This window comes from Sus scrofa, chromosome 2 (genome assembly GCF_000003025.6).
Source record: "Sus scrofa isolate TJ Tabasco breed Duroc chromosome 2, Sscrofa11.1, whole genome shotgun sequence".
NCBI classification, from domain to species: domain Eukaryota; kingdom Metazoa; phylum Chordata; class Mammalia; order Artiodactyla; family Suidae; genus Sus; species Sus scrofa.
In genome coordinates this window covers 74,672,487-74,699,633 of record NC_010444.4, presented here as the reverse complement: position 1 = coordinate 74,699,633, position 27,147 = coordinate 74,672,487, and the positions used below count along the sequence as shown (strand labels likewise).

Below are 27,147 nucleotides of genomic sequence, written 5' to 3'. Positions count from 1 at the left end.
CCTCAAGTGTAGGGGTCATTTCCTCTGTAGGGGACCCAGGCCTGGCACTGCTGGTGACGCCCACCCCACTGCATTCAAGCCCCTGCCTCCCAGGCCTGGTGGGAAGGGTCATGCTGAATTTGAGGCCCTCTTCCTGGAACCTGAGTAGGGAGGCCCCCAAGTGGTGTGGACAAGGGGCCCAGCTCACAGAAAAGGGACCCCCCTCCAACCCTCCATCCCTGGTCCCCAGCCGCCCCCGCAACAAAACACAAAGAACATCAAAATCAGGCAAATGAGGCAGCAGCGGTCGTAACAGGCTGCGTTTAGTGGTTTTTTTATGTACAAGAAAAATGAATTTTTTTGTCTGGTTTTTCATCACCTTTTGTCTTTTTTTTATTATTATTTTTAAAGCTTCTCCCTCCCCACCCCCCAAAAGTGCATTTTTATCAATTGATTTTTTTTTTAATCTCCCACACTTTATAAAGACTCTCAAATACAGTCTATGGAATGTCTGCTCTGTGCTCTGTGCCCCCGTGGGCGCCACCCCACCCCCCTCCACCAGACCTGGCCCCCCAAAGTCCAAGGCACCTCATGTCTGGGCCTGGGCGGGTGGGGCAGGGGGGACCCTGGGCATCAGGACCCCTGGCCGCAGCCTGCAGGCAGCCCTAGCCTTGGGATGGGGGTCTCCCCAGCCCCCTCCATCTCCTGCCCCGCCCCCCAATGTAAATCTATATATTTAGTGCGAGCTAGTCTTACTCTGAGGTTATGGCTCCTGGGGTGCCTGAGCCCCCAGGCCCTGACCCGTCCTGCGCCAGCCAATAATATCCCCCCTCCAGGAAGGCTGCTTCCTCAGCTTAAATAACTTTTTAAAATAAAACTGCAAATATAAATATCTTTCTTTCTCAAAAAATAGGATTTTTGCTTTTTTTTGTTGATTTTTACTTTTTTTTCCTCCTGCTTTTCTTTTCACTCTCTTGGTCTCGCCTCCTACAATCCCAGATGCCTGGACTGCCTTGGTCCTGGAGGGCCCCTGCCTCCATTCTATCACCTGCGACAAGGCCATTCAGCCATAGCTGTGGAGGCCGATGGGTCTCAGTAGTGCAAAGACTCCCCAGAAGACCCTGGAAGGGGCTGGGGAACCCCTCCCCCTCCTACCCAAGACCTCTCCCCCTTGGAAGCAAGCAAAGGGATAGCCAAGTACAAACAGGCTGACTAGATGGGACAGCCACGAGGGGTCTCCTGGGCGAGCCGCCCTCGGGGGGGCAGACTTTGGTATGGCCCAGGGGAGCTCCACTGGGCACAGGCCCAGGCCCACACCCATGCCAGGCTGGGCCTGGTCTGGCAATTTACATTCACTGGTTTTTAAGGTTTTTTTTTTTTTTTTTTTTTTTTTTTTTTTTTTTGCCTTTTTTTTCTCTTAATCTCAAAAGGCAGGGTGGGGATCAAGGTGGGGGGCTAGGCAGGGAGCAGCAGCAAGGGTGCAAATCTCTCTCTCCTGGGTCCTGTGGGCTGGTGACTGCGCCAGGTGAGGGCTCCGACCCCACCATCCCGCCAGGCCCACGGCCCCCACCCTCACCCTGGGGCGCCCCCCGGAGCCCCCACCTGAAGCCCCCCTGCCTGGACCTCACTCTCGAACACACGTGCACACACACATCCACGCAGTTTCACCAAGATGATGGAAATAACAATTTCGCTGCTTTTCTTTTTTCTTTTTTTTTTTTTTGTACCAGGCAGTTAAAAAAAAAAACCACCCCAAAAAAGAAACCACAAAAAAAACCCCAAACAACCAAACAAAAAACCTTTTTGCTGTGTCCTTTCTGACCAGTCAGCACGTTCCCCCTCAAATATTTTTTTTGTTTGTTTGTTTCCTGAAACGCGAGAATTCAGCAGTATCTTTGGCAACACTTTATCACGACCTTAATTTAAAGAATAAAAATAAAATTGATCCACGTCTATATACAGTATGTGATTGCGCGGAGTTGGAGGGGGGCTGGGCTGGAAGGGCGGGGGTCCCGGCTCTGGGCCCATGCAGATGCTGTGGCCCCTGGGGACGGGCAGCAGGAGAGGGGTTAAGGCGGAGTGGGTGGGCAGGGCTGGCAGAAGCTGAGCGCAGAGCTAGGGGCAGGGGTTTAGTGCAATTCCCGAGGAGGTTTGTGTTAAAATGTGCTTGGCGGGGTTCAGCCCTTACCCCCGCCGTAGTCCCAGAGGCCTCGACCCCCCAAGTCCAGTTGTCCCCTCTGGCCAGGATGACAGCTGTGATTTTTCAGTTGGTTTTATTGCGAGGGGGTGTGTGGGTAGTGGGGAGAGGACTGTCCCCTCAGGGAACCTCTCTGGGAGCTGGGGTGGGTGGGGGGGTCGCTGGCCTGGGCACTTGAGCTCTCTGCTCGGCCTCCACAGGTGTTCTCTGAAAGAGCTCGCCCCATGATGCTGGGGTGTGGACAGGGCCACCCGGCCTTGGGCTCCCCTGCCACCCCCCTCAGGAGGGGGGGGGTCCTGAGACATTTGGGGGGCTGACAGGCTCAGGAGCTGGGGAGCAGAAAAAACAGAAACTATCCTGTAGAAACAATGATGAAAGTTGCCTTCTTAAAAAGCTTCCCTTTAAAAACAAGAAAAAGATAGGGTTTGTCACAGAACAAAGGGACATGGGGTGATGGGCCAGGGGCTAGAGGTGGAGAGCAAAAACACCCCTGCACCTCAGGCTTTGATGAGGAAGGGTCTCAGCTCAGCAGAGCGTCTATTTACAGGATTTCACACTAGGGTTGCATATGCGACAGGGAAGGGGTGGGGAGGGTGCCCTGGCCTCTGGCAACACGGTCTCCCCAGCCCTGGCCCCTGTCCGTGGCCTGTGGCTCGGTGAACACCGGGCCTTTGGGGAGCCAGAGGCTGGGGGGAAGCAAGTGCCAGCCCCCAGATTACAGTCAGTGCCTTTGAGTAAAAAGAGGGGTGCCCGGGGGAGAGGGGGTGTAAGGCCCTGGAGGTGGGGCCCCCTGTTGCCCACCTCAACGGGGGTGGCATAACCAAGATGGCAGCTCCTCAGTGGCCACAGGAAGGGCAGCCATGTTGGAGGGTGGGGGACAGCGAGGGTGGGGGACAAGGACAGGGGGATAGGATTGCTCTGGCTGGTTGGAAGGCCAGCCCTCTCTTGGACCCAACCCTGAGCTGGGGAGTCGGTAAGGAGGGTCCCAGCGGACATGGGTGGCCACTGTATGGCTAGCAGGTGATGAGACGTCTCCAAATCAGAACCCAAAAAGGGACAGAATGAGGGGGGTTGCGGGGGACACGGCAGAAACACAAAAACCCCACAGTCCTGCCTGCAAGGCAAGCCCCCATGGTAAAGCACAAATACCTCAGAAGGCCTCGCCCTGGCCCATGCTTTCCTGACCCCCTTCTCACCTTGGGGAACAGAAGTGGATTCTACGTCTGTGGTGGGTTTCTTTTTTTATTATTTTGTACAAAAATAAATCGACTTTTAGGAATTTGTTTGCTCTCTCTCTCGCTCGCTCGCTCGCTCTCTCTCTCTCGCTCGCTTTTTTTTTTTTTTTTTTTTTGTCTTTTTGACTTTTCATAGAAGTTGGTTGCAACTTGTAAACATGTTCTTAAATTAAGAATTAAGATAAAGTGTAGTACCCGTTCTGTTACAAAGTGCCAAGACTTCTATTTGTGGTTGGTTGTCTTGTGATTTTTTTGTTTTGTTTTGTTTTTGTTTTTCCTTTCATTTTGTAAAATCTTGTTTTTATTGCTTTTGTGACACTGGAACTTCTGGACACTCTCGCTCCCCACATCCCTGCCACCATGAGACCCTGGGTTCCCTCTGCCCTTGGCTCTTTCACCCCACACTGTCACCTGCTCCTCTGAGGAAAAGTATATTTTATATATATATATATCTATATATAAATTTTGTTTTTAAGGAGGAAAAGAAAAAAAAATCTAAAAAGTGCTTTAAAAAATTGGGAGAGGGCTAGGGGTAGGGGAGAGGGTGAAGACAAAGTTTCGAATCTCCAAACGTCTCGTGGGGTCTGGGGGGCCTGGGTCAGGGGATGAAGATGCAGGTGGTAGGGGTGCCCTGAGCGGTGGCCCATGGGTCCCGCCGAGTCGTAAGTGCCATGAAGGAAGGCAGCAAGGGCCATGGCACTCGAGCTCTGGCACCCCCCCTTCCCCATCTTCTCCCCTTTCTCCACGCCTGAAAATAAATAGATTTGTATCGCAGTGGCCAGGAGATATAGGGGACCACAGGCAGGATCAGGAGGTGGTGGGGGGGCTGTCAGGGAGATGGAGGGGGAGACCCCCACTTAGGAAGTGCCCTGAGGAAGGAGGGTGGGGGTGGGGATGGGGCCATTTTAACGTCCACTCACAGCGGACAGAAATCATTTAAGGTCTTGTCTCAAAGACTCTAGAAACCAGCAAAGGGAGAAAAAGAAAAGCCCACCCCAGTCCCCGGCCCCCCGCAGCCCCCCTCACCCCTGCAGGGCCTGGGGCCCTGACTGGGCCTGGGATGGGACCCAAAACGCCCAGCTGAGGGCGCCCGGGGAGCTCCGAATCCTTGTGTCCCACAAAAACCTCAAGCAGAGCCCTGAAAGCCATCGCTGGGGTTGGGGGCAAGTGGGCCAGGGGTTGAGGTGGGGCGAGGGTCCCGTGGAGGGAGAGAACATCATGAAGGAGAAAAATCTGAGAAAAGCACTACCCTAGATTCTGTGACGCTTCATATATATATATCTGTATATATATATATATATAGATATAGATATCTGTATATAGATAGATTTTCTTTTTTTGTGTTTTTTTGGGGGTGGTGGGTGATTCTCTCTCTCTCTCTCTCTTGGGTTTCTGTTTTCTCTTTTTGGTTTTTCAGGCGAGTCCGGCCGCCAAGCTGCCATCGGCGGTGGCCCCGGCGCCCCCGTCGCCTCCCCCTGCGGCGCCCGCTACATTCAACCTGCCCAGGCCATCGGGGCTGGCCTCGTCCTCGTCCTCGTCCTCGTCCTTAAAGTGCTTCTCCTGGCCGTTGCGCCGTGCGTCTGGTGAGCCGGGCGGGGCGGGGGCGCCGGGTGGGGCGGGGGCCCCAGGAGTGGGGGCGGGGTCGGGACCCCCAAGCCCCGCACCCCGCACGCGGGGCTTGCGGCCGCGGCGCGAGGGCACGCCGTTGCAGCCGTCCTTCTTGAGGTGTCTGTGCAGGTGGTCGGAGCGCACGAAGGTCTTGCAGCAGCTGTCGCATTGGTAGGGGCGCAGGCCGGTGTGCACGCGCATGTGGTTCTTCAGGTCATAGTTGTGAGCGAAGGCCGCCCCGCACTGCTGGCACAGGTACGGCTTCTCGCCTGTGTGCTTCCTCATATGCACCTTGAGCTTGTCCTGCCTGTGGATGGGCTCAGGGTCAGTGGGCGCCAGGCCAGGCCCCCACCCGGAATGGCACCCCACCCCCGCCCTCGCTGGTTTTGCACAGGAAACCTGGGCCCTGGCAGAAAGGTGGGCTGCAGCAGGGGGGTGGCCCCCACAAAACGGGCTAAGGAGTGCAGTTCCCTGATCTGAACACAGCACCAAAGACCTCAGAAAGTCTGGGAAGAGCCTTGGAGCTCGCTGGCTGTATGGCCTTGGGAAAATGGCTGAACCTCTCTGAATCCCTTTCCTTTTTTCTTTTTTTTTTGGCCATATCTGAGGCATGCAGAAGCTCCCAGCCAGAGTTTAAATCTGTGCCACAGCAGCAACAATACTCAATCCTTAGCCTCTAGGCCACCAAGAAACTCCTCTTAACCCTTTTTCTCATCATAGGAGGAAGATAACAGGCCCCCATTCCCATGGGGCTCTGCCCAGTGGCAGGTGCATGCTTTCACACCACAGGCATTTAATGAGCACCTGCTAAGTACCAGACCCTGTTCCAGGTGCTGAAAATGCTACAAAGAACAAGGTAGGATGCCAAAGTGTTTGGTAACAGAGTGGTAAAGCTGTCCTGGTTTTGGCATTCCAAGTCCTGTGTCCTGGGAAATACCTCAGTCACCAAAAAGCCAGGGCAGTTGGTCATAGTAGTAACCAAGTCCCCACCCCAAGAACCACCCCTCCCCCCAGTTCCTGCCCAATCTCCCTTCACCTCTGCCTCACACTGGCTTCCTGGCTGTCACCCCAACATGCCAAAAAGCACGAGCCTACCTCAGGGCTTTTGCACTTGCTATTCCTGCTACCTGGAGCAATTCACAACTTCAGAATTGAATTTTGGCCCAATCATGACTTCCTCAGAGAAGGCTTCTCTGCCCCTCATGCCAGAACCTTGTTTCTTGTCTGTCTCCCTGACTGGACCATGGGCCCTGAGAGAGGGACTGGGTGTGATTCTAGGGTCTCTACCTGCCCATCTTAACCGGCAGGGGACAGCATGGACCTGGCTCAGCCTGGGGCCTTAGGCTCACAAAACTGGTCACCATATCGGTCCTGGGGTGACTTTGGCTCAGGTGCTGCTGTCTCCCTGAGCCCCTGAAATGTGGCTGGTCCAAAGTGAGATGCAAAAGACACCTCAGATACTGAAGACTTCATTTGCTCGATGTAATGTAAAATAACTCGTTTATAATTGTGCATGCTGATCACATGTTGAAATGGAGCTAATTAATGGATCAGGCAAAATATGAATAAAATCACTTTCACCTGTTCCTTTATTTTTTATTCTTTTTTTTTTTTTTTTTTTTGTCTTTTTCCATTTCTTGGGCCACTCCCGCGGCATATGGAGGTTCCCAGGCTAGGGGTCTAATCGGAGCTGTAGCTGCCAGCCTACGCCAGAGCCATAGCAACGCAGGATCCGAGCCGCGTCTGAAATCTACACCATAGCTCATGGCAACGCCAGATCGTTAACCCACTGAGCAAGGGCAGGGATCGAACCCACAACCTCATGGTTCCTAGTCGGATTCGTTAACCACTGCGCCATGACGGGAACTCCTGTTCCTTTATTTTTTAAAAAAATTTATGATTGCACTGGCATATGGAAGTTCCCAGGCTGTTTATTGAATCTGAACCACAGCTTCGACCTACGCCACAGCTGTGGCAATGCCAGATCCTTTTAACCCACTGTGCCAGGCTGGGAATTGAACCCGAACCCCAGCAGCAACTTGAGCTGCTGCAGTTGGATTCTTAATGCCTTGTGCCGTGGTGGGAATTCCCGTTCCTTTTTAAAAAAAATTTTTTTTGGACACACCTGGGGCATGCAGAAGTTCCCAGGCCAGGGATCGAACCTGTGCCACAGCAGTGACAATACCATATCCTTAACCTGCTGAGCCACCAGGGAACTCCTCACCTGTTCCTTTTAGTTTTAAAAAATATGCTTGCCAGAAAATGTAAAATTACTGAGGTAGCTCACATGAGATTTCTATTGCACTGTGCTGGCCCCTACTGATGGGGGTGGTTTCCTGCCTAGAATCCACAGGGCAGGAACAGAGACCTGGGTCTCCAAAACTCTAGCTAGCATTTGACCTGCAACTTGCTGCAGCCTCTTGTGCTCCCCTGAGCCACTCTGGGTCTCTCCCTTCTGATACCCACCAGATTGAAAGCTCCTTCAGGACTAGGACTAACAAACTCCTGCTCATCCTTCAAAGCCTCAGCTGAAATGTCCCTCCTCCTCCATGAAGCCTTTCCCAATCTCCAGACAAAGACCTGAACCACCCTGTCTCCCCATGCTCTTTTAGCCCCAAGTCCCTTCCTCTGGCACCACTAGCCACAGAGTTGGTGCCCCTACTCGCCCTAACCTTTCATGGCTTCTCATTCTCCTGAGGCTCAAGACCTGAATTTTGCAACCAGACTCTTGCCTACTTTTCTGGCCTTTTATTCTCATATGCACCAACAGAACTTGGGCCATGATGAACTCATCACTCTCTGGATAATCTGGGGCTGTTACCAGCAAGGGATGGCAACCGCCAGGAGCTTCCTCTCCCTCTGCCTCTCTCAGGGCCCGCTAACATGGTCTCCCAGTTGCCCTGCTCAGATTCTGGGGTTGGTCAGAGAGTTCTGTACAAAGAGTACTGTACAGAGTTCTCCAGCTGGGGCTTGGAGGCTCGGAGAGGGGAAGTGACTTGCCCTGAGTGCACAGAGGGTTAGGGGCTGCGCCAAGGTGGGGTGGGGGTGGAGACAGCCCCAGTTTCATCACCTCAAGCCCCGGCCTGGGTAATTATAGCCCCGGCTGCCACAGGCCCCGCTTACTCAACTCTCCAGTGTGACTCAGAGGGGCCCCTGGGCTCCCAGGCCTGGAGGGAGGGGTGGGGGCTGGGGACTGGGGTTGGGGGCAGAGAGGAGCCAGGTGGGTGCGTGGGAGGAAGGTGGGTGCGTGGGAGGAAGAGGCCCAGCACCCCTCTCTATACCTCAGTTTCCCTGACTTGCAAACACGATCAGCTCCATGTTAGGTGGGGCAGAGAGTTCTCTAGACTTTGGCTTGCTAGGCTTCCACCAAGCTGCTCCTCCAGGCCCCCCATCTGGAGGAATAGGGAGGCCCTCAGGACCACTGGCACCCTAATCTCACCAAAGTGGGAGCCAGGCCACCGACTAGACTGCCTGCCTCCTAGCTGGTGCCCTTTGCCCCTGCCTGGCACTCCCGGGCCCTGGAGTCCCAGCCACACCCTCCTCTCCTGGCCTGATGGAGAGGGGGCTGGGGGTACTGGGCTGGGGGTCAGCCCCCAGATCCTATCCCCATGGGGCGGGGCCGGGGAGCTGGGACAATGGCCTCTTTCTTCAGCCTGAGTGGGCGTGGCTGGGGGAACCCCAGGGCGGGTGGGGGTAGGGGGTGATGCTGAGTCACCCAGCCTGGCCAGGCCCCTGCACGCCAGCCCTCCTCCCCCACTGGGCTGGTCCACAAGGGCCAGCTAGCCACCTCTGGACCCTTAAGACCAAATAGCACATTCGCCCCAGCCTGGCCGCAAACTCCTCCTGTCCAGAGACCAGGCCCAGTGGCTCCTGTGCCCTTTTCCCTCCACTGGTCATGAAGATCCCTTAAGCTGAACTGGCCTCAGGGCCTTTGCATTGACTGTTCCTTCTGCACTTCCCTCTCCCTACAGCTTCCTCCCCTCCTCCTTCAGGTCTCAGTCCTCAGGGAAAACCTCCCTGTTTAAGGCAGCACCCACAGCTGCCCCCAAACCTGTTCTCTGGTCTTTTCCTCCCTAGCACTTTCCACCAACTAGTGTTATCAGTTCTGCGGTTTGCTCTTGCACATGCTCCATCGTCCCCGTGGGGATTTTGGCTTGTCTCTCCACTTCTAGAACAGGGCCTGGCATCCAGCAGGCGCCTACTCCATGAACGTCGGCTGAATGAAGCAAGTTCCCCAGGCTCATGGAAGACTTAAAAAGTGACACAGCAACCAGAGCTCCCTGCTCCCAGCGGGGATGTTGCCCTCTTCCAAGGCCAAAATTCTCCAGTCGGGGTAAGAACCACACCAGGGAAAAAGAAGAAGAGCAACTTCTTGGGCTCTTACTTCCGGCCTTGTGGGGTTCAGCACGTGGTCACCGTGCTTAGGGCCTAAGCACACCCCAACCCACAGGCTCTCTGTACAGGCGCACAGGGGGTGGGGTGGAGGGGTGCCCCGACGGAGAATGTGCCTTTACAGGGCAAGACAGTGATGTTTTTCCATGCAGAGGGAGCATGTGAGCATGCGCATGTGTGTGACGGGCCGGGGGGGTCCACATGTGGCTGCAGTTTGGACAAGGGGCCCCAAAGAAGACCTCCCACATACACCCCACCACCCTCCGCCATGGTGGCGCCAGCTCACCTGGTGAATCGGACCTTGCAGATGTTACACTCGTAGGGCTTCTCTCCTGTGTGGGTCCGGATGTGCCTCGGTAGCTTGCCAGCGCCCTGGATGACCTTCTCGCAGATGGGGCACTTCTGGAAGGCCTTGGCCCGGATCTTCTTCTCCACTTTCTGGGACCAGGCCGGGTAGACGTCGCCGTCGTGGGCGCTGCTGAAGTACTTCAGGTAGTAGTCCACGACTCCCTTGTCATCTGCCCTCGACTCCTCATCGCTGTCCCCTGCCGTAGCGGCCCCTGCCCGGCCCACTGACGACATCATCTGCTGTAGCAGCGTGCTGGCTGCCAGCCCGTCCGCGTCGGCCCCATCCCCGTCCTCGCCCTCAGCTGCTCCCGACAGGAAGCCCGGAGAATCGCCCGGCTCAGGAGCCGCCTCCGACAGCGAGGCTGCCTCCTCCTCCCCGCCCCGGCCGTAGTGACCATTTTGCGTGGCAGTGGATGGTGGGGCCACAGGGGGCGGGAAGAGTCCCCCAGCAGGGGCGTCCTCGTCCCGCTCTGGCCACAGACCTGGGTTGCTGTCACCCTCATCCCCATCCCCTGCCGAGGGCCGCTCGGCCGGGGGGCCAGGCCCATAGAAGTCCAAGCCGTTACAGTCGCCAGCGGCCACAGCAGCCACGGCAGCAGCCACGGCCTCCTTGGTGGCATCCAGGTCATCATCGGATGCGCCAAAGGCGGACCATGGGAATGTGGCGGCAGCGGCGGCAGCAGCAGCAGGCAGGCTGTTCATGGGGTTGCTCTGGAAGAACTCAAGGTACTCCTTGGCGCGAAGGAGGTTTCGTTGATCAATTTGATCTACCAGGTCCAACTGCCCGGCATCGGCACCTGCATCGGCCGCCAGGATCTGCCGGTCAAGGAGGTCGGCACAGACGTGGCTCACTGCGGGGATCTCGAGTAGGCGGGCAGCGCTGAGGATGTCACCCACATTGGCCGTGCTGACGGTGAGCGTAGCTGTGTAGGCGAAATCCATGAGGGCCGTGAGCGCCTCGGCACTGACGAAGTCGATCTCGTATACGTTCTGCTGGTCCACCACGGCACCCGACGTGAACAGCTTCTTGAAGTACTGGCTGCAGGCAGCCAGCACTGAGCGGTGCGTGGGGAACTCACGGCCCTCCACCAGGATCACCACGTCGCACAGCAGGCCCTGTGTCCGCTGCTCGTTGAGTCCGCTGAGGATGTCACTGCTGTGGTCGGGGAACGGAATCCCGATGGGGCCGTCCACGCCGCCGGCCATCTTCTGCACCGAGACCTGCAGTGCCAAGAAGGAAGGTATGGTCATAAGGGTGGGGGAGGGCCAGCTGGCTGGGGCATGAGACCCTCAGAAAGTGGTGCCTACCAACCCTCCCGGCCCCTGCAGCCTCAGTGTCCCCAGCTCTGCACCAAGGTGCTCACAGCCCTCATGGATTTTGCCTACATGGCCACGCTCAACGTCTGGTTCTGCAATCTTTTTTCCCCCCTCTTTTGGGTGGTATGGCCAGGGATCAGATCTGAGTGCACTTGTGACCTACACCACAGCTGTGGCAGCATTGGATCCTTAACCCACTGTGCCAGGCCAGGGACTGAACCTGTGTCCCAGCACTCCAAAGATGCCGCAGATCCCATTGCACCACAGTGGGAACTCCTGGTTCTACATTATCAACTGAGATTACATTGGCAAAACCCAACTGGGTGCTTCGGAGATGAAGACCAGCACCCTTCCCCTTTCCCTTGAAGGGAGGGCCTGTCCGAGGGGCAATTTGAAGTGGTTGGCAGCACAGAAAAGGTGCTCAATAAATGCCTGACATGAATTGTCTTAGTGAACCTGAACACAGGCTCTGCCCACACCCTCTCTAGGAGGCCATGATGGTGACATAAAGCATCCACTGTGCGCTGTCATAGCCGAGTGCTCAGCAGTCCTATAGGCAACACCATCTCCACTGCAGAGATGAGAAAACGAGGCTTAGGGAGTCCCAAGGGCCCATGGCTACACCTCAACTTGAACCCAGGGGATCTGACCCAAGAGCCAATGTCTAACTGGCATGGCTGTCCATCCATGCCTGGCCCCTTGGCTTCCCTGACTTCCCTCCTGCCGCCTGGTCGGGCCCAGTTCTCTTGGGGGCTCTGAGTCAGCAGGAAGGGGTGAGGCCAAAAGCCAGGGACCTGGCCAGGGTCATGGGGGCCATGGGCGTGCCCTGGTGGGGCGAGGCAGGGCGGGGACTCTGCAGGACAAACCCCTTCCTGCCCTGTGGAGCCCCTAGGACATGGCTCACTTCTAGCAGTGAGTAATGGGGGGAAATCAGGCCACTGCCTGAGCTCTTCCTTGCCCACCTGAGCTGGCCCCTCTCAAGGAGTGGGGGCCAGGGGGGCTCCTGCTCACTCCTTTCCTGTCCAGCCCGTCTCCAACTTTTGGCCACCATGTCTGCACTGTTCAGCTTGGGATAAAGCCCTGCTACCCTCTGGGCCTCAGTCTCCCCATCTGTCAAATGGGCCTTTAGAAAGGCAGGGCCAGGGGGGTAATGTCTGTCCCACCCCTCTCCCCCGCCTTCTTTTTTCCGCCTTCCCCTGGGCTGTGACTCATCCACCCACTCGGGCGCTTGTGCAACCCTCTGGCTCCTGTCCCCACCCCTCCACCCTCTCCGGGGAGCCCCCGGCTGCCCCAAGCCACTCAACACAACCCACATTCCTCCAGGCCCAGCCAGCCTGCTTTTAGGCCGGAGTCCTTGAATGTCTCTGGGGAGAGGGCCCTAATCAGGCCTTCCTCAGCCTCCTAAGGACCCCAAGACCCCCAGCTCAGCTCCAACCCAGATCCCTCCTGCTGTGTCTCTACCGGGATTCAGGCAGCTGGCCGGGCAAGGGAGCCGGGGTTGGTCCCGCCAGCCCCAAGGCCAGGGCAGGACTCTGCCGACCCAGGGCCGCCCTGGCAGTGGGGTCCAGGCCTCCAGGCCGACACAGAGGCCTTTGTGTGGCGCACAGGCGGCCAGTACACTTCCCGGGACGCCTCTCTCCATGGCCCGCCCTCTTTCCCGCCGACCCAACCGCACCAGCTGCTCTGCACCCCCCCCCCACCCTGTTCCGCCAGCCCGTGGTGAGTGGCAGTGGAGGGGGGAGGCTCAGATCTAGCTGCTGGGAGCGGGGCGGGGCGAGACCCCATCTGAGGCTTGGCCACGGGAAGCCCTGGCAGAGCCCCCTATGGTGGCTTCCACCCCCTGCCACCATCTGCTGTCTGGCCCCAGGCCCCAGGGAGCGAGTGGGCAGATGGGACTCCGGATCAGACCGGCCTCAGCCCCTCCTCACGCCCCCTCTGATCTGGGCCAAGATGGCCACCCCGGCCCTGCTTGCCAGTGTCCCCTCAAGTGTCTCCTGGGGCCTCTAGGCTGGGACCTGCACATTCAGGTAACTCGGCCCTCCCTATGGCCACTCTACCCCTGCCTTCCTATAGACACTGAGCCCACCAGGCCAGGCACTGACACAGCCCTACTTCAAGCGTGAAGCTGCCCAGGCTATAGTCTGCTGGAAGCCACTGGGCTGGGAAGGAGCAAGCTCCAGCCTTGAACCTGGCCTGGGCCTGGGTCTTCACCAGCTGGAGGAGCTGGGCCACATGCACGGATCTGTTGAGTGGAGGCAGACCTTGGGTTTGAGGGTCTGGCATCCCTGTCCTCTCCCAGCTGAGGCCTCTATTTCCCCAGAGAATCATCTGAGATGCTCCCCAAAAGGGTAGGGCCTGGGGAGATGTTAGCCAAGGAGAGCCCCTATGAAAGTAGCATCGCCCCTATTTACAGATGAGAACATCAAGGCCCAGAGACAGCTAGAATCCAGGCCAAAGGCAGCCAGCAAGGCTGACCCAGGAGCTGAGAGAGGCAAGAGGTGGTGGTCCCCCGACCCTTCCCCTACACCTCTCAGCAAGCCACAGCCTCTTCCCTCACCCTGAAAACTAAACTGGTCCCGCAGATACCTGACCCAGCCCTTTCTCCAGGAACACATGCCACCTGCCTGCCACAACTTGGGCCACTGCCCTCGCCTGGGCTTCTTGGGGCCCTCCCTCTAAAAAAGGGGCAGAAGACCCTGTAAGGTGGGAGAGGGCAATCAGGTAAGGGACCAGCGGTAAAAAGCACCGATTACGGAGCATCCGCTGTACACCACGGCATCTTCTTGCCGGGAGAAGCTGTGGCTCCCTCCCTCTAGAGGCCCTGTTAGCACCTGACACCTAGTAGGTACCCCCACATAGGACGGTTTCCTCGGTAATGATGAACCAACGAAACTTCTCTCCTCCAGGAAGCCCCACCCCCATGCTGGCCAGTCCCCACCCTCAACGGCCAGGGTCCCCTGAGCTCAGGCCCACACCCACCCAAGGCCCGTCTTTCATCACAGCTCCACCCCCACACTCGCCTCCATGGGATTTCCGGGGCCCTTCGGTGCTGACTCGGCGGCCGGGCCGAGGGGCAGGCCTCGGCAGGCTCCTCCTGGGCTGGAGGTGGGGCACCCTCTTCCCTCTGGGCTGCTCCCAGGCCCCCACGCCCAACACTCCCTGGGCAGCACACAGTAGGGGTGCAGCAAACAGGAGGAACCAAAGACCAAAGAGCTATGTGCTCTAGAGAGCCCACACCCAGCCCCGCCCACCTGGCAGGCACTCCCCGTACCAGGTGCCAGTCCCACCTCCAATCTAACCTAGGGTCACTTGCTGCACCTTCTTTCCAAGGCAGCAGGACCCAGGCCTGTTTACAGCTCTCCTAGAGGCCTCCTCTGAGCCTTGGAACTTTCAAGAATGAACCGGGCACCTTTATTTCATCCCCATTATAAAGCCCTCCACTTTAGAGATGAGGAGAGGCTCAGAGAGGTGATGAGACCTGGGCAAGGTCACACAGCAGACCAGCAGCCAGGCTGAGACTCAGATGCTCTCACCTGAGCATCTATTACTGGGGATGCAAGGTGAGGTCAGAAGCATCCTGACCTGGTCCAGGGAGCAGCAGGGGTCACCCAGAAAGGACTCCAGGGTTGGAGGAAGGGTGTCTCTGGCATGGGGAGGAGCAGGGGCAGAGGCCTGGAGGTGGGCGCATGGGAGGGGCTGGGGAATGAGGCTAGAGACTCCCCAAGGTCAGGAGCAAGGTGAGAGTTGAGGCCAGGCCTCCTCCTCCCACCCACACTCCTAAGAAGGGGGGTGACCAGCAGGGAGTTGGTAGGTAATTGCCACCTGCCGCCTTCCTGGAGGAGTGTCCATTGACAAGGGCAGTTTAATGGGGGTTAAGGCCCCCCACCACCACCCACTCAGAAAGAGAATTAAAGGAAATTAAATAAGGGACCTCCAACACCCACTACTACATGCTATGAACAGCAGCCTGGGGCCGTATCCTGGCTCCTCCACTTCCAAGCTGGGTGACCTTGGGCCAAGAAACAGCACCCTCTGTGCCTTATTTTCCTTGGGACAGTGGCAAAGAATCCCACCTTCATCCATCAGCGAATTTTGGCCTGGAACCTACTATGCGCCAGTGACAGTGCCCCAAACCCCAATGAAGCCGTTTACCACCATCCCCTTGTGGGTAGGTGGCTTTGAGCTTCATTTTTGAACATTATTCCATGAATTCGCCCCCCACCCCCGACTATGTGCCAAGGAAGTGTGTGGTGGGCCCCAGAAGGAAGCTGAGCCATCATCTAGAGGGGAAAACCAGGCCCAGAGAGGGTGGGTGGCTGGCCCAAGGTCACACAGCAAGTCTGGCACCCAGGTGCAGCTGCCAGGCCAGCGCCCAGCCGCCCCCGCCCCCTCCCAGCCTGGCAGCTTGTGTTGCAAGGTTGGTCCTGACGGGTTACCCCGCCCTGACCTGGTGCCAATCCCTGCCTGGCCCAGTCCCCGGCCCCGGGTTTAATGGGACAGGAATGCAGTGTCCTGATTAGGGGGTGGGGGGCACCAACGGCTCAGGGTGACTGCTGGCTGCCAGCTGCCAGTCTGCCCCCTGCCCGCCTGTCCTCACAAGCCTTCCTCCGGGCCAGACATTGGCAAACAGGCCCTCGGCCATTTTATGTGTCCATTTATTGCCCTAAATGGGGAGGGGCTTCCTGCCCGGGCCTTAAAGGGCCAGAGGCAGGAAGGCTGCAGGCCCAGTGGGAAGTATGTGTGTCGAGGCTGGTGGGGGGTGGGGATTAGGAAGGTCATGGGGATCGCATCTGACCCCCAACCAATGGGTAGGGCTGAGGCCCACCCTGTTCCCACGCTCTGAGTGCTGTCATGGGCCAGGAAGTTACAGCCCTGACACCAAGATCAGGTTCCAAGAGGAAGCTCTGCAAAGACAGAGCCATTCTCAGTGGAGGTGGAAGGACTGAGCTTCCCATCACCGAGGGTAACCAAAGCCAGGCTTCACAGAATCCCACCGGTGTCTACCCCACCCTCAGCTCAGGCTGCATCTGCTTATCCAAGATGCCCAGGAGAGGCCTGGGTGACCTCGATGAGCCCTACCCCTCTCTACCCCGACTGCTCCTTTCCTCCCTCTGAGGCAGGCTTGTCACCTGGAGGGACCTGCACCACCCGCACCCTGACCCAGAGCCGGAACAGGTGGAGGGCACAGCCTGGAAGCCCCAGACAAAGGGGCGCTTAGCCTATTGTGGCCCCAGGGTCCTGTGCCTACAAATCCAGCCAGTTCCCTCCCATCAAACACATCCTGATGGGAGGTGGGACGGAGCCTTGTTTTCCAGTCAAACCAGAAAGGCGTGGGTGGGGACGCTTCCACTGAGTGGCCGTCCACAGCCTGCTGGGGGGACAGATGGAGGGGCTGGTCCTTTGGCCAGGTTCTCCACAGGGCACCTTCCGTGCTTTGGTGCTCCAAACTCAGGACTCAGGCCCCAAGAGCAGGGGCTGCTCCTCAATGGGGTTTGGTGGGGGATGGGGGCTGGTCTTCATCATCTAACCATAGATCCTCATTGCTCTGGGAGGCAAGGTCTGTAATCACTGTCTCACTTTGCACGTCAGGAAACAGGCTCAGAGAGGGCAAGTGACTTACCCAGGATCACTCAGCAGAGCTGGATTCGAACACAAACCATTCGGCTCCATCTTGCCTAACTAGTCCTCCGAGGGCTCCACACACCCCTCCCCCTCTGCACTGCCCCCAAATACCAGCAGGGGACTAAATCCCCCCCACCCTGGGGGCCCTGGGGCAGAGGACAGCTGATTCTCACACCCCCTGGGGGGGAGCACTGCCTTTTACTTTTTTTCCTCTCAGAAAAGAGAGAGGTTTGCCTGAGGTCACACAGGGAGCTAGGACAGGGTTAGAGACCAGCTGACATCTGTGAACTTAGGACATCAGAAGAGAGATGCAGGAGGGGCTCCCCGGGGCCCTGACACCACACAGCAGTCACTCAACAAACATTCCTGAGGAATCACTGAGTAAATCCTCAGGACAACACTTTTGGGCTAAAGGTAATCTCCCCGTTGTACTGACGGCAAAACTGAGGTTGACAGAGGGGAAGTGACCGCTCTAGGTGGACCCCAGGTGGAGGTGAGGTCCGGGCTGAGATTGGACCACACTGGCCCCCACCCAAGCCTGTTCCTCTGGTCTCCACCGCCCAGGGCTGTTGCAAGGCGGTTTATGGTCTATCAGGTGCCTGGAGCACAAGGTGACAGGTGGAAGGTGCCGAGTGTGTGTCTCAGAGACACACTCCAGCAGAATCCCTGCTGTGCCCTGAGCTGACCCAGGCTCTTCCTCCACGAGGGAGAAAAGGAAAGGAAACAGTTGGAGCCATAAGCATTTGGAGGAACCCTTCAACAACCTCATTTTACAGAGGGGAATATTTGCCTCCGAGAGGCCACTGGGCTTGTCCAAGGTCACAGAGCAAGTGAGCCAGCATTTAAAACCCCAGTGGACCCCCGCCTAGGCCAGTTCTGTTTCAGCAGGACTGGCCCTGAGTCTGGGCTCTATGAGGTGACCTGGGTCTCCTCGGAAATAATGGGTTGTAAAAACCCAGAGCCCTGCTGGTCTCCAGGGGCCAAGGTGCCGAGGGGCGGGGCTGCAGCTCAGATGGGATGGGAAGGGCCTGCCTCAGAAGACTGGGAGGCAGGGAGACGGAGTCTCCTGCTGTGTGACCTTGGACACTTTGCTGGCCCTCTCTGAGCCTTACTGCTCTCCTCAGGCAAAGGCTCCATTTGGCTGACAGGTGCCTGCCATCAAACCTCCAGGCCCTCTGGAAGACAGGTGGGCAGGTACCCCCCAGGTGTGACAGAAAGGACTCTGGACACGTCCTGAGCTGGGAGGCAGGACCCCAAGGGTCAGATCCAGCACTGGCTGGCTGACCTTGGGCTGCTCTCTGCTTCCCCCAGGCCTCAGTTGCCCTTGCCCCATATGGCACTGCTCAGAGGCTTGCTCTAAGCCCCTGAGGCCCCATACTTGTGTCTGACCTCCCCTCCTGGCCTCAGTTTCCTCATATAGCATTGGGGACTGCCACCAGCCCAACCAGCTATGGATCAGAAGGTTCCAAGGAGCAAAAAGAAGGAAAAAAGCCAACACAAAGACTGGCTGCTGTCTCAGGAACCTTCCTCACTGGATGAAGGTTGAGCTCTGGCAGGCCTCAGTCTCCCACACAGAGAAAAGGGTGCATCAGCCTATAGCCACCCGCTGCTAAGGGCCTCTGCTGAGAGTTGCGTGGCTCCCCGCCCAGGCCAGGGTGCTGACTGGCCACCACGCAGCCAATCAGAACTGAATAATAAATACCCCCCCCCAAAGTGACCCACGAATTAAAATTTCAGTGTCCCCGTTGGCTCCTCTTTCCTTCATTAGGCATGCGGATCCCAGGGCTTCGCTCTTCCAGTCACTAGCTCCTGCCCCCCCTTCTCCCCTAGGCTCCCGTCTCCACAGCGATGGCTGGCAGTAAACAGAGCCCCGAGCCCAGACGATAAGTGCCAGGCCTGGTGTGCTCTAAGGGCCCCACTGGGGGTGGCCCTCAGGGGAGAATGCCCCCTGCCTGGAGTCTTGGGGGCCTGGGAGGAAGCAGCAGGGCCCAGTGTGGACTCCCCAGACCTCTCCCAAGCCCAGCACTGCCAATAGGAAGTGATCGGTTGGTCCAAGGGAGGGCCCCCCCAGTGTGGGAGCGGCACACTCTGGGTTACGCCCTGGCCCGGTTGAGGGGGGGGCCTGACATGGAATCCTGGACGCCCTCTCCAGCCAGGCCTGCTACGGCCCTGATCTGGGAGGCAGCTGGCAGGGAGGGGGGGTAGCAAACGAAGCCTGCCACCCATGGGTGAGCCAGGTGGGCACACCCGGTGGAGGGGCACCAACACCTCTCTCACTTCCGCCCCCTGGCTAGGGGGAGAGAGGAGTTGCCTACCTCTCCCTGCCACCCCACCAACTGCTGGCTGCATTCCCCAAACATTTAGTGGGCGCCCACTGGGTGCCTGGGCCTGGATGGACAGCAGTCTCCTGCTGCGGTCCACCGGACTCCCTCACCAGCCAGCCAGCCAGCCAGCCAGCCGGCCGGCCAGCCAGCGAGGGCAGTGCCTCCCAGGACCCGCAAAGGCCTGGGCAAGAGAGTGCACCAGCCCCAGCCCTCAGCTCCGGCCCCTGCCCGGTTCTCAGGCCCGGAGCTGGGGGAGGGGGCCCGTTCCTCGGCTGGGGACGGAGGGAGGGAGGGAGAAGGAGGTGGCTGGATCCCACCAGTTCACCCCCTCCTCTGCCTGGGCTCAGGGTTCGCACGTGGTGGTGGCGTCAAGGGGAAGGAGGGGGGTCCGGGCCAGAGGAGACAGGGTCACGCGCTCTGGGGGCGCGGGCAGGGGTGAGGGGTGCTTTCTGTCCCCTCCCTGGAGGCCAGGGCCAGGCGGCCGCGCGGGCAGGGCAAGGGGCCAGGCCAGTCCCCCCACCCAGGGCTGAGTCAGGCCCGGGCGGGGGCAGGAAGCGGCCCCCTCCCCCGCCCCGGCCGCAGCGCGCGGCCCCCGCTCCGGCCCGCGGGCCCCCACCGCGCAGCCCGCGCGGGGGGCTCCTACCTCCTTCCCGGGGCAGCGGCGAGGGGGCCCGGCCCCGGCGGCGGCGGTGGCGGCGGCTGCGGCTGGGCTGGCTCCCTCCGAGGGGCCGGGAGGCGGCAGTGAGCCTGGCCCCGCGCCACCCCCCGCCGCCGGCGGCCAATCCCCACCCGGGCTGGGGGGAGGGCGATGCAAATTACCCCGGATCTGGGTCCGCCCGCCCGCCTCCCCCACGCCCGGGCCCAGTCTGCACTAGGCCGCTCATCCCCGGACTCCCCTGCACCGCGCGGCCGCCTGGGCCGCCGCCCTCCCCAGGGAGCGCGGGGTGGGTGACCCCCCCCGGGACGGGGGGCTGAGGGGAGGGGGGCTGGGGACGGTTACACAACCAAGGCGGGGAGGGGCCCCGGGGCGGGGAGGGGGACGGCCCGCGGGCCGCGCAGCCGGAAGCCGGGGACCGCCACCGGCCCCCGGCAAGGGGAGCCCGGCTCCAGGCCCCGCCTCCGGGCCGGCAGGCCCCGCCTCCGGGCCGCGCCGCGCGATCAGCCCGCGCTCATTGGCTCGCTAGCCCGCCACTCACCGCCCCTCCTCCGCACCGCCCCTACCCGCGGGCCGCGGCGGGACGGCGGCGCGGCGCACCCTGGGACTTGTAGTCCGAGCAGCCTGCCACCTGCCAGCTGCAAGCGCGGGGGGACTACGACGCCCAGAGGCCCCAGCGGCCGCGCCCGCCCACCCGGACACCCCACCCCTTCCCCCTCCTTTGCAAAGCCCCCCTCCCTGTTTTTTCAGCCCCCTCCCCCCCATCCCCCATGGAGCTCAATCCTGGCCAACTCCAACGTATGCACGCAGCACCGAATAGGCCCCCGGGGGGCGAGAGCGCCCCCAGTACCCAGCTGCAAACTTAGCACGCGACGCGCCCCCCTATCTCCCCACGCCGGCTCCCCCCACCCTCAATGCAGCCCCGCTTCCCCTCCCCCTCTCCTCGCGCTCCTGGGAGCCCCGAAAAAACCATGCACCAGGGGGGTCGGGGGGGGGCGGCCGGCGCACAAGCCTATGCACTTCGCCCCTAATACCCCTTCCCTGGCGGCGCCCCCTCCCCGCGCTCGGGATCCAGGGCGCCTCCAGCCTCCCGGCAGCTGCCAGCCACCCCCTCCTCTGAAACTTGCGGAACGTCCCTGGCTCCCGGGATCGCCCCTTCTGGCGAGGGCAAAGGTGGGCGCAGAGACCCCAGCCCTTCCCCACCCTGCACCCCATGCTGGGGGCCGCGCCGTGCGCTGACTTACCTCGCGGGGCCGGGCCGGGCCGGGGCGCGCGGGGCCGGGGCCCGGAGTTGGGACTGGGCTCCTCGGCCGCTCGCCTCTGGGGTCCGCGTCTAGCTCTCCCCTCGCTGGCTCTCCCCTCTTCGCTCCCTCGCTCCGGCGGCGGCGTCACTGCCCCTACAGTAACTGTACAGTACAGCCAAAGCCCCGTATGATGCTCGCGACTCCCTTCCTGGTTTCTCCGAGGGCAAGAGGGGTCCTCCCTTGTCTTAAAGGTGCCGCAGCCGCCGGCCCCCCCCACGCCCAGCCCGCCCCCCCACCCCGGCCTCAGAGGCCAGAACAGGCTCGGCAGGTCCCCTCTTGCCACGTCTCTGCCCTCCCGTGGGGCTTCGCCCGCTGCGCCGGAGAAACCGGGCTGTTATTAGGTTTTGTCAAGTTGAGGGGGGGTCCAGCCCGCCCCCGGCGCGCCCCCCCTCTTCTGACCTCTCCGCCCCGCTGCGCGGCGCCGTGCCAGCCTGCCAGCTTATCTGTCCCCAGAGCTCCCCGGGGCGCGGGGGGAGCGGGCCCCCCGGGTGGAGGGGGTGGGGGACTCCAGATAAACAGGCCCCCAGCCTCCACGCAGAGGCGGGTGCGGGGGGGGGCGCGGGCTTTGCCCCCGACGCCTGGGGCGTGGCAGGATGGCAGCGGGGGCGGGGAGGGCTATGCGCACTGCGAGGACCGACGCGGGCGTGGGTCGCGGCTGCCCGGGCTGCTGGGGGTGGGTGGGGGGCGAGGGGTGGAGACTGCGGGCCGGACGCCGGCCCTCCCCGGGCCTCAGTTTGTCCAGCTGCGGAAGGGACCTGGGGGCGGGCTTTGGGTTGACGGCTCGGGTCCGCTGGGCTCCCGGGTCTGTAAATGAAACAGCCAACCTGCCCGCCTGCGATTATGTAAAGGAGTCGCCTCTGCCCGCTGCGCCAGGGGCGTAGCGGGGGAAGGGGTTGGCTAGGGGCGGGCTGGGCTGTTGTTTTCCCGGCTTTCCGAGTTCCCCCACCCAACTGCGGGCCACTGGGCGGGACGGAGACCCGGCACCGGACGCTTAGGTCCCGCGGTTCGTTCCCGCAAGGGTCTGCATGGCTTGGGAGGGGCGAAGGTGGGGAGTGGGGAGGCGTTGGCTCAGCCCAACTTTTTTTCCCTGTCCATTTCTCCCACTTCCTCCCCGGTCGTGGGAGAGGTCCGGCGGGGGACGGGGGAGGGGGAAGAGGGGACGAGCAGTGAGAACTGCCTGACCCGCCCCGGCCAACTGCCCGCTGCACACAGTAGGCGCTGGGGGAGGGCTCTCTGGTGCAATCAGCCCCCTGGGGATCTCTGAGCCTCAGTTTCCCTGTCTGCATTCCCTCGGTCGGAGAAGGCTGGCACCTGCTTCGGCGTCGTTTGCTGAGCGCTTCTCGAGTGGCTGGCTCTGTCCGGGGTCCTGTTTACCTCCATTCTAACATCTAATGCCATTATCATGATCATTATTTATTGTTATTATCATTTTTACCACCATTACCTTACAGGCAGGAAACTTCCACTGCCGTGGGTGAAATGTACCCCGTCTGTCCTTCTGTGACTTCAAAGCTTTCCTGCACTTCATTGCCTCTTCACACACGTATTAAAAGTGCCTTTCAACTCCCAAACGGGTTGGATTGGCTTTTGTAATAGTAATTTGGCTTCAAGGGGAAACCCGGGAGGCCCCCAGAAGGGAAGTGACAGCCCCAGGACTTGCAGCCTGAAACCAACCCCCCAGGGTAGATGGAAAAGGACTGAGGGAGGGGCCACTTGGGTCCAGAGTGAGGGCGGAACCCAGGGACTTTGCTCTAACGACCCTGCCTGGGATATAAGTCCTCTTCCTTCCTTAAACCACCCTGCCATCAGCCTTGGGACAAGAAGGGCCAAGCAGAAACACAATTTGCAGGTCCCAGGATAGTTATTGGGTACTGGAGATAACTGAAGTTCAGGCCTTCATCCTAAGCAGTCTTACTTGCCATCCCCCCAATGTCCACCCATTCAACCAGAGCAGGGGTGACTCAGTGTCCCCCCTGTACCACCCAGCCTCAGATTTCTGGCACCCTTCTCTGCCGCAGATAACCTGACTCAGAAGGGGCAGGGAATTCATATATAAGATTAGCATTGAATCTAATCCTTATCAGGCCCCAGGAAAAAACAAGGGTTATATAATTTCCATCTTACATTTGAGGAAACTGAGGCCAAGGGAGGGACAGTGAGCAAGGATGTCAAATCCAGCTTCACCTGGCTCTAGACCCTGCCGGAGGGGCTGAAGGTGGGTCCTTCAGGAAATGCCAGGATTGCATACCCCAACCCTATGCCCAGTCCTGCTCCTGCAATGAAAAGAGAGAGAAGGGAGCAAAGCTTTGTCCTGACCCCTATTCCTCTGTCCCTACCCCAACCCTCTCCTCCCCACCCCCCAAGAAACCCAGGTAGATAATTTTTTTTTTTTTATGGTGGCACCTGTGGCATATGGATGTTCCTGGGGCAGGGGGGCTAGTGGTCATATCTGAGCTGCAGCTGCCAGCCTACACCACAGCCACAGCAACATCGGATCCCAGCCGCATCTGTGACCTATGCCGGAGGTTGTGGCAATACCAGATCCTTTACCCACTGAGTGAGGCCAAGGATTGAACCCACATCCTCATGGATACTATGCTGGTTCTTAACCCACTGAGCCACAACAGGAACTCTCAAGTAGATACTATTTTAAGACTTAATAGGAGTTCCCGTTGTGGCGCAGTGGTTAACGAATCCGACTAGGAACCATGAGGTTGCGGGTTCGGTCCCTGCCCTTGCTCAGTGGGTTAATGATCCGGTGTTGCCGTGAGCTGTGGTGTAGGTTGCAGACGTGGCTCGGATCCTGAGTTGCTGTGGCTCTGGTGTATGCCGGTGGCTGCAGCTCCGATTCGACCCCTAGCCTGGGAATCTCCATATGCTGCGGGAGCGGCCCAAGAAATAGCAAAAAAAAAAAAAAAAAAAAAAAAAAAGATTAAATTACTGTGTGACATTGGGCAGATTACTTAATTTCTCTGATCCTTAGAGTCCTCTGGAAAGAATAATGGTAGAGACCTCCTAGGGTTGTGACAAAGGAGAGATAAAATGATACATGTAACATACTTAAACAGCACATGGATATGATTATGTTGGTATTGCTGTCATTATTATTCATTTCCAAAGGTGAAAAATTTACACACACTCAAGCATTTTTTCCTCATTGGCTGACCCCCGCCTCCCCCCTCCCCCCACCAAATGCCTGGCTAAAGTGTTTTTGGAATGTATCAGGACCAGCTCCATCTTAGCAATAAAACAATATAAAAATTGATGAATACTTGGCCCTTGTCTTCAAATGGATTTGTTTTAGGGTGAGTAGTAGCACCAGCTCTCATTTCTGAGTTCCACCTTTGTGTGTTATTTTAGTCTATCTGTGTCGCAGGGGTTATTGTCCCTGATGCACATGATGAAGACACAGAGACCCAGAGAGGGTAGGAAACTTGCAAAAGATATATAGCAATCCAGTGAGGTGACTTGAATTTGAATTAAGTTGGCCAGGCTACAAAGTTATATAACATTTGGGGTAGCTGGGGGGGATGCTCATGGCATGCCGAAGTTCCCAGGCCAGGGATTGAACCCTTGCCACAGTAGTGACTCGAGCCACAGCAGTGACAATGCTAAGTCCTTAACTACTAGGCCACCAGGGAACTCCAAGAGGGACTGCTTCGGGGGTGGGCAAATAAGGAGAAGGGTGAGCAGAGTGAGAGAGCTTCTTTTCACTATCTACTCTCTGATCTTTTGAATTTTGTAACATGCATGCATTACTTATAATAACATTTTAAAAAAGCTTCTAAAGTAACACATTCCTTAACTCGTGCTTCAAAATATACCATTGAGAAAGTGAAAGAAAAACCCACAGAATAGGAGAAAAGAGTTGCAAATCATAGATCTGATAAGGGTCCACTACCCAGTATATATATAAAGAAATCTTGAACTCAACAATAAAAACATTACTAATTTTTTAAAATGGGCAAATAACTTGAATAGACATTTCTCAAAGAAAGATATATAAATGACCAATCAAGCTCATGAAAAGTTGCCCAACATCATTAGTCATCAGGGAAATGCAAATCAAAACCACAAGGAGACACCACTTCACGCCTACTAGGATGGCTAGAATCAAAAAGACAGATCATAACAAGTGTTGATGAGGATGGGGAGAAACTGGAACCCGCATACGTAGTTGAAGGGAGTGCAAAATGTTACAGCTGCTGTGGAAAATAGTTTGGCAGTCTCTCAAATGGTGAAACAGAGAGTAACCATATGATCCAGCAATTGCTCCTAGGTGTCTACCCAATAGAAATGACAACACAAATATCCATAAGAGCATTATTCCTAATAGCCAAAAGTCCATCAACTAATTTTTTTTTCTTTTTTGGCCACCCCACTGCATATGAAGTTCCTGTGTCAGGAATAAGACCAGACCTATGCCCCAGCTGAGGCAATGCTGGATCCATAACCCACTGTGCAGGGCTGGAGATCGTACTTGTGCCCCCACATTCCAGAGACGTGGAACCCGTTGCACTGCAGGGGGAACTCCTCCATCAACTGATTAATGGAGAAATAAAATGTGGCCCATCCATACAATAGAATATTATTCAGCCTTAAAAAGGAGTGAAAGGAGTTCCCTGGTGGTTCTGTGGCTTAAAGACCTGGTGTTGTCACTGCTGTGGTTCAAGTCTCTGTTGTGGCGTCGTTTGACCCCTGGGCTGGGAACTTCTGCATGCTGCAGGCATGACCACAAAAAGGAAAAAAAAAAAAAGAATCAAGCACTGACACATGCTACAATGTGGACAAACCTTGAAAACATGATACTCGGTCAAACAAGCCAGACACAAGAGGCCACATGTGTGTGATTCCAGTGATATGAAATATCCAGATGAGGCAAATCCAGAGACAGAAAGTGTGCTAGTGGATGCCTGGAGCTGGGAGGTATTGGGGAGAACGGAGCGGGACCAACAGACATGACTTTCTTTTGGGGATGATGAAAATGTTCTGGGATTAGATAGTGGCAATTGTTACACAGCTCTGTGACTAGGCTAAAAACCACTGAATTATACACTTTAAAAGGGTGAGTTGTATGGCATGTGAATTATATCTCAACAAAAAAATCCTACATAGTGAGTTCCTATTGTGGCTCAGTGGGTTAAGAACCCAACTAGTATCCATCCATGAGGATCTGGGTTTTATCGGTGACCTTGCTCAGGGGGTTGAAGGATCTGATTCAGCCCTTACCCTGGGGACCTCCATATGCCCCATAGGTGGCCCTAAAAAGACACACACACACAAAATACCATATATAATTTTTTTTTTGATATTTTGATTATTTTCTTTTTTCTTTTTTTTTTTTTTTTTTTTTCTTTTTTGGCCCTGTCCTCATCATGCAGAAGTTCCCAGGACAGGAACTGAACCTGTGCCATAGCAGCAACACTAGCCACATCAGTAAAAATGCTGGATTCTTAACCAGGGAACTCCTATCATTACATTTTTTATTGAAGTAGTTGGTTTATGATATCATTACTTTTTTGTGTGTGTGTCTTTTTAGGGCCGCACCCAAGACATATGGAAGTTCTCAGTCTAGGGGTTGAATCAGAGCTACTGCTGCTGGCCTACACCACGGCCACAGCAATGACAGATCTGAGCCAAGTCTGTGACTTATGCCGCAGCTGTGGCAACGCCGGGTCTTTAGCTCACTGAATAAGGCCAGGGATCAAACCTGCATCTCATGGATAATACTTGGGTTTTTAACCCACTGAGCCACTGCAGGAACTCCTCATTACTTCTTTTTTTTTTTTTTTTTTTTTTTTTTTTTTTTTTTTTGGTCTTTTTGTCTTTTTAGGGCTGCACCCATGACATATGGAGATTCCTAGGCTAGGGGTCTAATCGGAGTTGTAGCTGCTGGCCTACACCACAGCCACATCACACAGGATCCGAGCCAAGTCTGCGACCTACACCACAGATCAGGGCAACACCAGATCCTTAACCCACTGAGCAAGGCTAGGGATTGAACCCTCAACCTCATGGTTTCTAGTCGGATTTGTTAACCACTGAGCCACAACAGGAACTCCACCTTGCTACTTCCTGATGGAAGAACATCTTGCAGCCTTCAGGACTCTTATGTCTTTGTTATCTCATTTAACCTTCCAAATGCCTGAACTATTTTAAGAGAAGT

General features: G+C 57.4%; 3 protein-coding genes across 7 annotated transcripts; 1 reads left to right on the top strand and 2 right to left on the bottom strand.

The window, feature by feature from the left end:
- On the bottom strand, positions 287-21,341 carry ZBTB7A (zinc finger and BTB domain containing 7A). 5 transcript variants are annotated; one of them, XM_005661340.3, is made up of 3 exons: positions 14,097-14,598; positions 9,698-10,980; positions 287-5,326 (listed from the first exon to the last, which is right to left on the bottom strand). In XM_005661340.3, the coding sequence occupies exons 1-3, from the start codon at positions 14,100-14,102 to the stop codon at positions 4,825-4,827; spliced, it is 1,791 nt and encodes a 596-aa protein (XP_005661397.1). In that variant the 5' UTR covers positions 14,103-14,598; the 3' UTR covers positions 287-4,824. The 5 variants fall into 5 exon arrangements, with proteins under 5 accessions (XP_005661397.1, XP_020939744.1, XP_003354056.1 ...); XM_021084085.1 differs by lacking the exon at positions 14,097-14,598 and adding an exon at positions 19,666-19,951 and having other exon boundaries at positions 3,701-5,326; XM_003354008.4 differs by lacking the exon at positions 14,097-14,598 and adding an exon at positions 20,922-21,341 and having other exon boundaries at positions 4,807-5,326.
- Positions 15,215-20,497, top strand: LOC110259661 (basic proline-rich protein-like). The gene is made up of 4 exons (XM_021085143.1): positions 15,215-15,244; positions 19,494-19,966; positions 20,082-20,321; positions 20,428-20,497. Exons 1-4 carry the CDS (start codon positions 15,215-15,217, stop codon positions 20,495-20,497), a joined length of 813 nt encoding a protein of 270 aa, XP_020940802.1.
- LOC110259362 (vegetative cell wall protein gp1-like) lies at positions 20,992-23,344 on the bottom strand. The gene is made up of 2 exons (XM_021084088.1): positions 21,381-23,344; positions 20,992-21,083 (listed from the first exon to the last, which is right to left on the bottom strand). The coding sequence occupies exons 1-2, from the start codon at positions 22,265-22,267 to the stop codon at positions 21,011-21,013; spliced, it is 960 nt and encodes a 319-aa protein (XP_020939747.1). The 5' UTR covers positions 22,268-23,344; the 3' UTR covers positions 20,992-21,010.

Coding starts and splice junctions, on each gene's coding strand:
- ZBTB7A (XM_005661340.3), bottom strand. Junction 5,327..9,697: donor TGCAAGGTCCGATTCACCAG/GTGAGCTGGCGC, acceptor GCCCATCCACAG/GCAGGACAAGCTCAAGGTGC.
- LOC110259661 (XM_021085143.1), top strand. CDS start 15,215: ATGAAGCCGTTTACCACCATCCCCTTGTGG. Junction 15,245..19,493: donor TTACCACCATCCCCTTGTGG/GTAGGTGGCTTT, acceptor CCTGGAGGCCAG/GGCCAGGCGGCCGCGCGGGC. Junction 20,322..20,427: donor CTGCCACCTGCCAGCTGCAA/GCGCGGGGGGAC, acceptor CTGTTTTTTCAG/CCCCCTCCCCCCCATCCCCC.
- LOC110259362 (XM_021084088.1), bottom strand. CDS start 22,267: ATGCAGACAGGGAAACTGAGGCTCAGAGATCCCCAGGGGGCTGATTGC. Junction 21,084..21,380: donor CCGCGCAGCGGGGCGGAGAG/GTCAGAAGAGGG, acceptor TGTACTGTACAG/TTACTGTAGGGGCAGTGACG.